We start from the raw sequence: 12,997 nt of genomic DNA on the forward strand, positions 1-12,997 counted from the left end.
TGTTTGATCCATTTCAAGTTAATTTCTGTGAGCACCTTCAGAGGGAGGTCCAATTTCATTTTGAGCATGTAGTTATCCAGTTTTCCCAACACCATCTGTTGAAGAGACTATCCTGGAACCAATATTTTTAAAAGCTTTCCAGATATTTCTAACCAGGCAGATATCCAGAGCTGTGGAGTGTCACCTCCAGCAAAGCAGAAATTTCCTGGGCTCTCACTGAAGCCCCGGACCCAGTGTCCAGTCAGAAGTGGGCAGGAGGCTCTGAACCCTGCTACAGTGTGGTGCTGGGGGTGGTCACCCTACTGCAGTCCAGCAGCCCCCACAACCTTCTGTCTCCCAATGACCCTGCAAAAGGAAGCTCAGGGTGAGTGGGAGGTGGGTGTGGGCTGCCAAGGCCTCTGTTGGGAGCTTCTCCCGGGTGCTGTGGGGACTCTTTGAAGTGAAGTGTTAGTCGCTCAGTCATGTCCGACTCTTTGGGACCCCATGGACAGTAGCCCACCAGGCTCCTTTGTCCATGGAATTTTCCAGGCAAGAATACTGGATTGGGTTGCCATTTCCTTGGCATTGCCAAGATTCCAGGGGATCTTCCTGACCCAAGGATTGAACCCTTGTCTCCTGCATTGCAGGAAGATTCTTTACCAACTGAGCCACCAGGGAATCCTTGGGGGGCTCTTTGGTGACCTGCAAACACATCAGATGGGGCCTGGAGATGGGATAGGGATGACAGTGGGAAGGCTGAGGGGAGCTTGTTATGGTCCTGCACCTTCCTAAGGCTTTGCATTAACCCAGCAATCCCGAAATAGCCCATTGAACCCTTTGAGCTGAGTATCCCCTGGTTTGTTGTTGTTCTGTCGCTCAGTCATGTCCAACTCTTTGCAACCACATGGATTGCAGCATGCCAGGTTTCCTGGTCTTTCACCAACTCCCGGAACTTGCTCAAACTCATGTCCATCGCATCGGTGATGCCATCCAACCATCTCATCCTCTGTCATCCCCTTCTCCTCCTGCCTTCAATCTTTCCTAGCATCAGGGTCTTTCACATCAGGTGGCCAAAGTATTGGAGTTTCAACTTCAGCATCAGCCCTTCCAATGAATATTCAGGACTGATTTCCTTTAGGATGGACTGGTTTGATCTCCTTGTAATCCAAGGGACTCTCAGCAGTCTTCTCCAACACCAGAGCTCAAAAGCATCAGTTCTTCCCTCCTCAGCCTTCTTTACGTCCAACTCTCACATCCATTCAGGACTACTGGAAAAACAGTAGCTTTGACTAAACAGACCTTTGTCAGCAAAGTGATGTCTCTGCTTTTTAATCCCTGGTTTACAGGTGAGGAAACAGAGTCACAGAGAAGTGGAGTTAATCTCCAGAGTCACAACACAGGGAAGTGGCAGAGTGGGGATTCGAACTATCACCTCCCATCCCTGAGGCCACTGAGGGACACGTGAGCGCTCCCCTACACACACAGACACGCACAGAGACATAGAAATAGACACAACGGACACGCAGACACATACAGACACACACACACACACACCCACCCACACACACACACACACCCACACACACACACACACACACCCACACCCACACACACACACACACACACACCCACACCCTTGCCGGCCACGCCTCCAGCCGCGCAGGGCCTCCCCTAGGGCAGGAGGTGGCCCGGGGGCGGGGCGCGGCAGGTCCCGGCGCCGGGAGGAAGTGCCGGCCCCTTGCCTGACTCCCGGGCGAGTCCTCCCGCGGGTCGGGCCATGGAGGCGGAGCCGCCCCTCTACCCGGTGGCGGGGGCCGCGGGGCCGCAGGGCGATGAGGACCGGCTCGGGGTTCCCGACGGGCCCGAGGCCCCGGTGAGCGGGGACGCGGATGGCGTCGGGGCGCGGGCACCGGGAGGACCTGGGACTCCCCGGCGGGAGTGGGATGCAGCCCCGGGAGCCGGGGGCGGCGGGGCTGGACGCGGGAGCGGCCGGGATGCGCCTTTGCGAGCGGCCGTGGTGCCCCGCAGCTGGACGAGCTGGTGGGCGCGTACCCCAACTACAACGAGGAGGAGGAGGAGCGCCGCTACTACCGCCGCAAGCGGCTCGGCGTACTCAAGAACGTGCTGGCGGCCAGCGCGGGCGGCATGCTCACCTACGGCGTCTACCTGGGTAGGTGGCCGGCGGCGCGCCCCGCTGCGGCGTGCTGGGCCCCGGGCCCGGCGAGGAGGCACGGCCCGCGGGCTCCGCGCAGGGACCCAAGGCTCCCCCCACCTCCCCTCCTCCGGCTCCGTCTGCGGACCTGAGGTTTCTCACGGAAAGAGAAACCTCGGCCTCCCTTCCTCTTTCACTTCTCAATCTGCGCCCTCGCTGATGCAGCTGCGGCGCCCCCTCAGTGGGTGCGTCCCCGGGCGGGGGGGCGGGGACGGCCTCGGCCCTTGAGAGTGTGTGGGCGGCGGGCTGGGAGCCCTGGGCGGGTCTGCTGCCATCCTGAGTTGGGGGGCGGCAGGGCATGGGGGCGCTGGGGTCCGAAAGTCCTGCAAAGCGACGCAGGGGAGGGGATCTAGATTCAAGTTACCATCGTTGCCACTGGCAGTGGCACGCTCGTCCAGTCTGGGCCACCCCGCTGTCCTGGGCATTGGAGTTAGTGATCCCTTTGGTGCCTGGAGCTCCCTGCCCGGCTTTGCGTTCCCGCCTCTGCTTGGTTTCCCCCAGAGCCAGGCGGCCCCCTACATGCCCGCTCCCTGCCCCCTCAGGCCTCCTGCAGATGCAGCTGATCCTGCACTATGATGAGACCTACCGTGAGGTGAAGTACGGCAACATGGGGCTGCCCGACATCGACAGCAAGATGCTGATGGGTATCAACGTGACGCCCATCGCCGCCCTGCTCTACACGCCCGTGCTCATCAGGTGCACCGTGGCGTCCCTGCCAGGGCCCGGCTGCCCCCACTCCGACCTTGAAGGGGTGCAAGGGCTGTTGGACACCGGGGTCTCCAGCTGCCCTGGTGTTCCTGGGGGGTGGGGAGAGGCCTTGCTGACCTGGAGAAGGAGTGAAACCCAGGTTTGGGGAAGAAACAGGAGCTTTGCCCTGGGACACCGTGGGTCTCAAGCAACAGGAATTCGCTCTGGCTCCTTCCCTCAGCTTGCCCGTACCCCACGTGGCATCATTCTTGTGCCCTGCTTTGTGGCCTGGGGCCACAATGACCTTATGAGGTCAGGGCTGTGGCGTTTCTGGAAAGAATCTGATCAGCTAGCAAAGCCCAGGGACGCACCCCAGGACCCATCAGGGTGGCAGTGTTGAAGGACATCGCTCACTGCAAAGGGCATGGTTGGGCAGGTGCCCTGGGGGCGTCTACTCCAGACCTGCGCCTTACTGGCATCCAGGGCCGTCTCCGGGCCCTCCACCAGAACCTAACCACCAAGTGGTAGGTCTGTGTTCAGATGGGACCCAGAGATCAGTGCATACACTGGATCTGTTCCCCTGTCTTTCCAAAACAAAAGCAACCCCCGCCCCACCCCAGCTCCTGGACTGTTTCCTTGTCTTAAAACTAAAAAGAGAGAGGTGGTGAGGGAGAGAGAGAGGCTGAGGAAGGAAGGAAGGAAGAAAACCTCCTAGGATAAACGTTCAGAACTGCCCTGACTAGGTCAGAAGCATATAAAAGGCTTTATGGCTCTTGAAACCTATCGCTATTATTCACAGGAACCTCCTTTCATTTCCTTTGTGCTGGGCACTTTATAAGCATATTGCATTCCCTACAAGCCAAGGTGGATGCTCTAATCTTAGACACAGGGAGACCAAGAGATTGAACCCATTCCCACAGGCAGAAGTGCAGACTGAAAGTCTGAACCCAGGCAGAGTGACTCGGAACCCCCATGCTTTCCCTACCCCCATACTCCCGGGTGGACTTTCCAAAGGACTGTGCCACCTGCCTGAGCACTGACTGTCATTTTTAAAATCACAGCCTCATCAGCAATGAGTGTTAGTATTTTTACTTTTTTTCAGTTTCAGAATGTATAGTGCAGTTTCGGTGCCCTTCCCCAAATAGATTAGAGGAGAATGGCACCCCACTCCAGTACTCTTGCCTGGAAAATCCCACAGACAGAGGAGCCTGGTGGGCTGCAGTCCATGGGGTCGCTAAGAGTAGGACACGACTGAGCGACTTCACTTTCACTTTTCAATTCCATGCATTAGAGAGGAAATGGCAACCCACTCCAGTGTTCTTGCCTGGAGAATCCCAGAGACTGGGGAGCCTGGTGGGCTGCCATCTATGGGGTCGTATAGAGTCTGACACGACTGAAGCGACTTAGCAGGAGCAGCAGCAGCCTGCCTATTTATTAGATGGCAGTTCAGTTCAGTGCAGTCGCTCAGTTGTGTCCGATTCTTTGTGACCCTGTGGACTGCAGCATGCCAGGCCTCCCTGACCATCACCAACTCCAAGCTTACTCAAACTCCTGTCCATTGGGTCAGCGATGCCATCCAACCACCTCATCCTCTGTCATCCCCTTCTCCTCCTGCCCTCAATGTTTCCCAGGATCAGAATCTTTTCCAATGAGTCGACTTTTTCGCATCAGGTGGCCAAAAGTATTGGAGCTTCAGCTTCAGCATCAGTCCTTTCATTGAATATTCAGGGTGGATTTCCTTTAGGATGGACTAGTTTGATCCTAGGTGTGTGACCACCCTATCATGGTTATCTAGGTCATTAAGACCTTTTTTGTATAGTTCTGTGTATTCTTGCCACCTCTTCTTAATCTCTTCACAAGCAAGTATACTCCAATTAAAAAAAAAAAAAGAGCCAGGAAGACCCTGTTGTAGAAGAGAAAGCAATTGTATCAGAAAATCAGAGTCACTGAACTTTGAGCTTGCTGGAAACTCAGATAAAGGAAATAATGAGCACAAATACTCAAAACAAACAAACAAAAACCAAAACAAAGCTAATCCCGGGATCAGAAGGGTGGTGTCTAACCTGATCAGCCTCCGCGCCCTGAGTGGGCCCTTGTCCTGTCCTTCGTCAACCCCTTCCTAATATGATGTGACATTTTCCAAGAGCCAGTGAGGCTGATGTTCTAGGAGCCAGTGAAGAGGAAACTTCCCAACTGACCACGCTGGACTGAAAGGGCAAAGTGCAGAGGGGATGGGGCGCCAGGGCTCTCTCCGTGGTCCTCAGTTTCCTCCACCCAGTTTCCTGGGACAAGTTCCTCGGACATTCGCTTGGGTCCTGCATGTGGGTGGAGGAGGGGCCTCGGTAGTCAGCCCAGAACACAGATGAGGGCTTCTTGTGTCCAAGGGCCACTGTCTCCTGATACCCTCTCCCTGCTTTATCTCCTCCATCCCTGCAGTGGCCATGAGAAGCTTGCAGCTGGGGTACGGCGCACATTACATCTGTGTGGTTACAGTGGCTCACCTGAGGCCACCAGCAAGTCCGTATCTCTGAGACTCTAGTTCAGGTCCCTCGATTCCAAGGCCAGGGGTCTCTCCCCACCTCAGCCAGCCTCAGGAGCTGAGACCCAGAGTTGTGGCCCTGTGGTTTTGGGCTGAGGCCCTCTGGGTAGCCTGTGGTGCCAGCATCCTTCCTCCCACTTGCAGGTTCTTTGGCACCAAGTGGATGATGTTCCTGGCTGTGGGCATCTACGCCCTCTTCGTCTCCACCAACTACTGGGAGCGCTACTACACGCTTGTGCCCTCAGCTGTGGCCCTGGGCATGGCCATTGTGCCTCTTTGGGCCTCCATGGGCAACTACATCACCAGGTGAGTCTGGTGGACAGCAGGGTAGAAGACCGGGGACCCAACAGAGTTGTATTGTCCACCTCAGCTGGGGGACCTTAGGCCAGCCTTATTTGCCCTCTGGGCCTCAGTTTCCCCATTGGTGGGACACAGGCCGGGTAGCACATATGCCTGGGTGCTACCCGGCTGGCTGACGTAGGGCGGGGGAGAGCCTTCTCTCCTTTGTGGTCCAGGATGGCCCAGAAATACTATGAGTACTCCCACTACAAGGAGCAGGATGAGCAGGGCCCCCAGCAGCGCCCACCACGGGGCTCCCATGCACCCTACCTCCTGGTCTTCCAAGCCATCTTCTACAGCTTCTTCCACGTGAGTGCCATGCATGGGGACCCTGGAGGCAGGCTATTACAGGCCCAGAATCACATATTGCAGCCCATCCCAGTCTTTCCAGCCCTCTAGTCCACAGCCCTTTCTTAGGCCAACCCTTGCTTGCTTACCTCCAGTGACAGAGACCTCATCACCTCACTGTCCATGGTGCTGACGAGGAGGAAGTCCTCCTGCATCGGGCACCCCCACCATTGGACTGCCCCCCAGAGATGGGAGGGCCCCTGTCCTCCCAAGACTGTGCCCAGACCCCTCCCAGACGGTGCCTGTCCTCTCCACCTGGTTCCATGCCCCGCACCTGACCCACACCACTCTCCTGCCCACAGCTGAGCTTCGCCTGCGCCCAGCTGCCCATGATCTACTTCCTGAACCACTACCTTTATGACCTGAACCACACGCTGTTCAACGTGCAGAACTGTGGTTAGTGCTCAGGGGGGTGGGTTCCCTAAGGTCTGCTTGCCTCCCCTGCTGAGTCACCCGGCAGACACTGGGCCCTCAAGGGCAGAAAGGATGCCCTTGCTCACAGGAACCAGAGCTGAGAGCCTGCCATCACAGCTCTGGTGATTGGGAAAAGCAAAGGGCCTTGTTCTTAGGACATCTGACTCAACCTGGGGTCAGGGTAGGGTGCATCCGGGAAGGCTGCCTAGAGGAGGTCCATCTGGGCTGAGGCTGCCTGTGGAATCTCAGGATCAAGTATACCCTCAATGCAGGGAGATGTATGGAGGTGGGAGGTGGGCTGGCAACCTGGGGAGAGGTACTTTCAGCCCCCTTGGCCCTCACCTCCAAAGGGCTTTCCCAAGGAACCCTGCCTTTGCAGGCACGGATCCTCAGCCACCCCTCTAACCCTCCCCTCACCCATCTGCTTGGTCTCATTTCTTTATGGCTGAGTTGCCAGTGTGCCCTGCTCCCTGCCTCACGATGCATCGCCCCCCCCCCCCCCGCCCCCTTCCCCTTTCTCAGGCACTAACAGCCAGGGCATCCTCCTCGGCTTCAACAAGACGGTTCTGCGAACGCTACCGCGGAGCCGAAACCTCATTGTGGTGGAGAGCGTGCTCATGGCGGTGGCCTTCCTGGCCATGCTGCTGGTGCGGCCCGGGGTGGGGGTGTGGCAGGGTCAGGTCTGGGGCCCTTGGCGGGGAGAGAGGCGGCTTCGTCTGGTCTGGAGTCAGGGCTAAGTCCTCGGGAGGGGACCTGAGCCTATGCGCTGGGCTTGAGGCTCGGAGGCGTGGCCGATGCCTGTGGACTGAGAGAGGAGTTGGAATGCCAGAGGCCAGTGAGAGAGGGTCCAGGCCAGATCCGGGGTCGAGCTGGAGACAGGGTCCTGGAGGACTGGTTGTGACACCGGGCGGAACCAGAGGTGGGGGGAATGGGGGGCGGGGCGAGGGTCCGAGGTGTGGCTTCAACCTGGGGGCGGGGCCAGAAGGCGGGTCCTGGGATTTGCCGGGGGCGGGGCTGGGCTGAGGGGCGGGGCCGAGTTCAAGGGGCGGAGCCAAGGCTCCCGGCGGCCCGCCCCCTCCCTCACCTCCTGGCCCGCAGGTGCTGGGCCTGTGCGGAGCCGCATACCGGCCCACGGAGGAGATCGACCTGCGCAGCGTGGGCTGGGGCAACATCTTCCAGCTGCCCTTCAAGCACGTGCGCGACTTCCGCCTGCGCCACCTCGTGCCCTTTTTCATCTACAGCGGCTTCGAGGTGCTCTTTGCCTGCACTGGTCTCGCGCTGGTAAGTGCAGCCTGCAGAGGGTAAAGCCAGATAAAGTCCACGACATCCCGTTAAATTTGAGTTTCGGATAAACAACAACAAATAGGTTTCGAATTTATCAGTTCAGTTCAGTTCAGTTGCTCAGCCGTGTCCGCTCTTTGTGACCCCATGGACTGCAGCACGCCAGGCCTCCCTGTCCATCGCCAACTCCTGGAGTTTACCCAAACTCATGTCCATTGAGTCGGTGATGCCATCCAACCATTTCATCCGCTGTCGTCCCCTTCTCCTCCTGCCTTCAATCTTTCCCAGCATCAGGGTCTTTTCAAATTTCGAATTTATAAGTATGTGTAATAAAAACACAGTTGGCCCTCCGCATTCACAAATCCAGAGGGCCCACAGCACTGCCCCATTTTATAGAAGGGATTTAAGCATCCACAGAGGGTGTCTGCAGAGTCCTGGACCAACCCCCTGAAGACACCGAGGGACAATTGTAGGCCCAGATATTTCCCCCCCTCTCCTTTTGCCTCTCTCCCTCAATCCCCGTGTACCTTGGGAAAGTTACTTTCACCTCTCCCAGGCTGCTTCCTCATTTGTGAAGTGTCTAATGACTCACTTCCAGTTGAGACAGAACCATGCTCAGAAAGTGTTTGGTTCCACGTGGGTTCCAACCTTGGTGTCCGGGGCCACTGTCCAAGCATTTTCTCATGGTCTGTCACTAAGGAATCTTCCCAAGAGCTTTGGAGGAAGTTGGCCCTGTGGTGGCCGTTGAGAGGGTAGGATGTGGCGTAATGTGAGTCAAAGAGCCTGGGCCAGCTGACCACCAACCTCACCCCTTTCCCCCTAGGGCTACGGCGTGTGCTCGGTGGGGCTGGAACGCCTGGCATACCTCCTCGTGGCTTATAGCCTGGGCGCCTCGGCCTCCTCGGCCCTGGGCCTGCTGGGGCTGTGGCTGCCACGCCCGGTGCCCCTGGTGGCGGGGGCTGGACTGCACCTGCTGCTCACTCTCAGCCTCTTCTTCTGGGCTCCCAAGCCCCGGACCCTGCAGCACATCTGGATCCTCTACACAGTAGCCGTGCTCTGGGGTGTGGGCAGTGCCCTCAACAAGACTGGGATCAGCAGTGAGTATAGCCGTGGGCTCTGGGTAGCTGGACAGGGGATCCAGGGGCTCCTCGGGGCAGTTGTGGGAAGCACAGACATCCAAGGGACAAACTTAGGGGCGATGGACACCCTGGAGGGCTGTCATGGGGCCTGTGCACTTGCTGAGGGCAGGTGGGGATCCCTATGTTGGGGGGGGGGAAGTCCATGGACACTGCAGGAACAGATGGGGGCTGTGGACACCCTCAAAGCAGGTATTGAGTCACGTGCATGGACATCCTGTCGATTTCCAGGGCAGGCATGGGATTCAGGGTGACATTGTGTGGTTCCATGAGCTGAGTATGGGGCTCTATGGACACCTTTTCAGTTCAGTTCAGTTCAGTTGCTCAGTCGTGTCTGACTCTGTAACTCCATGAACTACAGCACTCCAGGCTTCCCTGTCCATCACCAACTCCCGGAGTTTACTCAAACTCATGTCCATTGAGTTGGTGATGCCATCCAACCATCTCATCCTCTGTCATCCCCTTCTCCTCCCACCTTCAATCTTTCCCAGCATCAGGATCTTTTCCAATGAGTCAGTTCTTCGCATCAGGTGGCCAAAGTATTGGACACCTCTTAGGGACCATGTAAAAAAAACACTGGGGAGGCCTTATTTCATACTAGGAGGCAGGGTCCACCTTGGCATAGTTTCCAGAACATTGGAAACATATCAAGGTCTGTGCCCCAGAGCAGGTCCATTGCATCCCAGAAAAATAACCAGGATGTGTCCATTAGGGGGCTCACCGGAAAAGTCCCTGATGCTTGGAAAGATTGAAGGCAAAAGGAAAAGGGGTCAACAGAGGATGAAATGGTTAGTTAGCATCACTGGCTCAATGGACATGAGTTTCAGCAAACTCCGGAAGATAGTGAAGGACAGGGAAGCCTGGAGTGCTGCAGTCCACGGGATCGCAGAGTTGGAGCCGACTGAGCGACTGAACAACAACGAACCACTAGGGGGCAAGCCAGGACCGGTTTACAACAGCTTTCTAAGCGCTCTTGCCAAGGGTTAGGACCAGCACAGGGCATCTGGGGATCCCCAGAAGGAGATCCGCAGCTCTGGGCCCCACCTGGCCCCTCTCCCCTCTCTGCCCTGCCCTGTCTGCAGCACTCCTGGGAATCCTGTATGAGGACAAGGAGAGGCAAGACTTCATCTTCACCATCTATCACTGGTGGCAGGCTGTGGCCATCTTCACCGTCTACTTGGGCTCAAGCTTGCCCATGAAGGTAAGGGCCATCCCTACTCGACCCCCCTAGACAACAGATACTTTTGAGTGCCCACCCTGGCCTCACAGACCCTGAAAGGCATTCTGGGTCCAAGGGCTAGGCCCTGGGCAAAGCCCACTGGTTGGCCCCACACCCATCACTGGTTTGTTACTTACTGCACCTCCTGCCAGCCTCAGTTTACCCGTGTCTGAAAGGGTTCATAGTTTGCCCTCTCCTTGTGGGCACATCCCAGCTGCCTGGTGGGTTGTTTGGTCACCTGTTCACTAGATGTTGGGCTCTGAGCTGGATGCTGAAGGTCCCTCTCCCTTCTTGACCCTCAAGGGTCCTGGCCAACTTTAAAAACAATTTAAAAAAATACTTATTTGGCTTCACTGGGTCTTAGTTACAGCACACAGGATCTTAGTTGGAGCATGTGAGATCTAGTTCCCTGGCCAGGGATTGAACCTGGGCCCCTTGCATTGGGAGCACAGAGTCTTAGCCACTGGACTATCAGGGAAATCCCTGGCCAACTTTTTTTTTTTAATGACAGAATAGAGAATAGCAGGGAGTATGCCTGTGAATATGTGTGAATGTACTGCCTTATAATGTAAAATTATTTCTGACTGCCTGTTACAGTCAAACTCTGTACTACCCCGGGAGGCAAAAGGATTATCATTACAGGAAGGGAAACCGAGGCCCTGAGAAGTAGGGTGGCCATAAGGGACAGAGCTGGGGTTTGGGCCTTGCCGGCAGGACGGTACCCAGAGCTTGGCTGGCCCCCAGGAGGAGGGAAGGGCAGCCGAGGAGCTGCGGCGTGCCTATCCGGGCGAGGGGCGGGGCCGGCGGCCGCGGGTCCCCTGCATTTAACCCCTGTTGGCCCAGGCTAAGCTGACGGTACTGCTGGTGACGCTGGTGGCGTCCGCAGCCTCGTACCTGTGGATGGAGCAGAAGCTGCGGCGAGGCGTGGTCCCACGCCAGCCCCGCATCCCGCGGCCCCAACACAAAGTGCGCGGCTACCGCTACCTGGAGGAGGACAACTCCGACGAGAGCGAAGCGGAGGGCGAGCGCGGCGGCTGCGGAGGTGGCGGCCGGGGGGACTGCGCGGAGGAGGAGGTGCCGCCCGCGTGGCCACGACCCGGCCCGGAACCAGCCATTCTCTATCGCCGGCCCTGTCCCTACGAACAGGCTCAGGGAGGCGATGGGCCGGAGGAGCAGTGAAGGGCCAAGCGTGATCTCCGGCCTAGGTTTAACGCGTCTCAGGTCGGGGTCCGTCTGATTCCGCGCGCCAATTTCCGGAAGGACCCTCTGCTTGCCCCGCCCCGGGTTCAGGAACGCCCCTCCCAGAGCCTGGCCACCTGGAGCTTGGGATCCTCCCCGCAGCCTCTTCCAAGGCGGACTGGGTCCTCGAGACCCCTCCGCCAGGCCCAGGGTTCAAGAGACCGCACAGCGGAAACCATCCTCCGACCTTAGGGGCCGCTCTCCACGACCCACTCCCCGGCCCCAGCCCCGGGGCAGGGACCCCGCAGTCCCGCCCTAGCTCCCGGCTCCAGAACTGGGCTGATCGATGTGTCGCCTGCTTTGCACATCCTTCCCCATGGTCCGCCGAGGTGTACGACGACTTTAAGAAAATGGGCAATAAAGAGATTTTTGTATTATCCTGATTGGGAAGCGTGTCGTGGGTGAGCGGAGATGGCCCGGCGTGTGTGGCCGGGTGACCCAGCCGACTGGGGCATTGGGGTCGCCTGCCTTGAACTGAGATTGGGGAGGGAGGGTCCCCTAAGCCCTGCTCACCAGGCTGTTCCCGCTCCTGGAGGTACCGCCTCTGCCCACAGCCGCCGGCTTTTGCCAGTTCCACCCCACCCACTCAGGACAAAGAGGCGCCTGGGGGTCGTCAGTAGGGACCTCAGGGGAGTGTGATGGGGGCAGCAAGCCCCACGTTGGGCTAGAGGAGAGGATGGAGTCCCACAGCCCAGGTCCCTCTGCCCCCTCCTCTAGCATACCCAGCCCTCCTGTTCCACCCCCATCCTTTCCTTACCCCTTGGGCCGCTTCTGCCCACAGCTCCCCAAGGGATTCCTTTTGGGGCCAAGTCCATTTCTGAGCCGTGCGCGGGTCACCCCGTGTCTAGTATGGGCCTGGGGCATTGATGTCTGAGCCCAGCTAAACTTGGCTGCTGATCTTCCGGGGTGACAGCCTACTTTGTGATGTCCATGAGGGATGGGAGGCCCCCTATCCCCCGAGGTCGCCCACCACTGTGGGGAGAGGCAACCGAGATCCTACTGTGAGGAGAGGCAAGGGGACCACAGGAGGGTCCTAGAGCCCCCAGCTGCACCCCAGGAGATCGGTACCAGCAATGCTGGAGCCAAAGCATTCCTCCTCACACCACATCCACCCCGGCTGACTCCCAGACCCTTGTCCACACCCACCTCAGCATCGGTCTCCTAGCTTCTTCCACCATGGCCCTCTCTTCTCTGCCTCCCGCAGCCCGTGCTTGAGTTTGGTTCCAGGAACCTCAGTGAGCCCTGGAGCCAGGCTCTTGACCTCAGACGGGGTCAGCCCGTCTGAGCCACTTTCCTCCTCTGTAAACTGTATCTGTGGTGGCACCAAGGTCCCCAGAGCCTGTAGGAGACTCACAAGGGCACAGAGGATATTTTAAATTGTCTAAAATGTGGACATCTCCCTGCTCTGAGCAAATTAACAGGTTCAGTTGGTTCACAATTTCAGTGTTAGATGACACCACAAATCCTTTCATGTCATATCTTTGACAAGGTGGGTTTCCTGTGGTTTCGGGATAAAAATGGACATGACCATGGAACAAGAAATGAGACCGGGGGTGTCCCATCTGATTCCAGGTTTGAGAAGCTGGCCGGTGCACATAGCCAGT

At 57.7% G+C, this 12,997-nt stretch overlaps 1 protein-coding gene across 1 annotated transcript; it reads left to right on the forward strand.

Annotated features, from left to right (window-relative positions):
* Positions 1–1,690: 1,690 nt before the first annotated feature.
* Positions 1,691–11,776, forward strand: UNC93B1 (unc-93 homolog B1, TLR signaling regulator). The gene is made up of 11 exons (XM_027532162.1): positions 1,691–1,852; positions 2,008–2,149; positions 2,734–2,887; positions 5,562–5,723; positions 5,933–6,065; positions 6,407–6,500; positions 7,041–7,165; positions 7,617–7,799; positions 8,623–8,896; positions 10,018–10,136; positions 10,998–11,776. The coding sequence occupies exons 1-11, from the start codon at positions 1,757–1,759 to the stop codon at positions 11,331–11,333; spliced, it is 1,818 nt and encodes a 605-aa protein (XP_027387963.1). The 5' UTR covers positions 1,691–1,756; the 3' UTR covers positions 11,334–11,776.
* Positions 11,777–12,997: the final 1,221 nt, after the last annotated feature.

The sequence above is a fragment of the Bos indicus x Bos taurus genome, chromosome 29 (genome assembly GCF_003369695.1).
Source record: "Bos indicus x Bos taurus breed Angus x Brahman F1 hybrid chromosome 29, Bos_hybrid_MaternalHap_v2.0, whole genome shotgun sequence".
Lineage (NCBI taxonomy): Eukaryota > Metazoa > Chordata > Mammalia > Artiodactyla > Bovidae > Bos > Bos indicus x Bos taurus.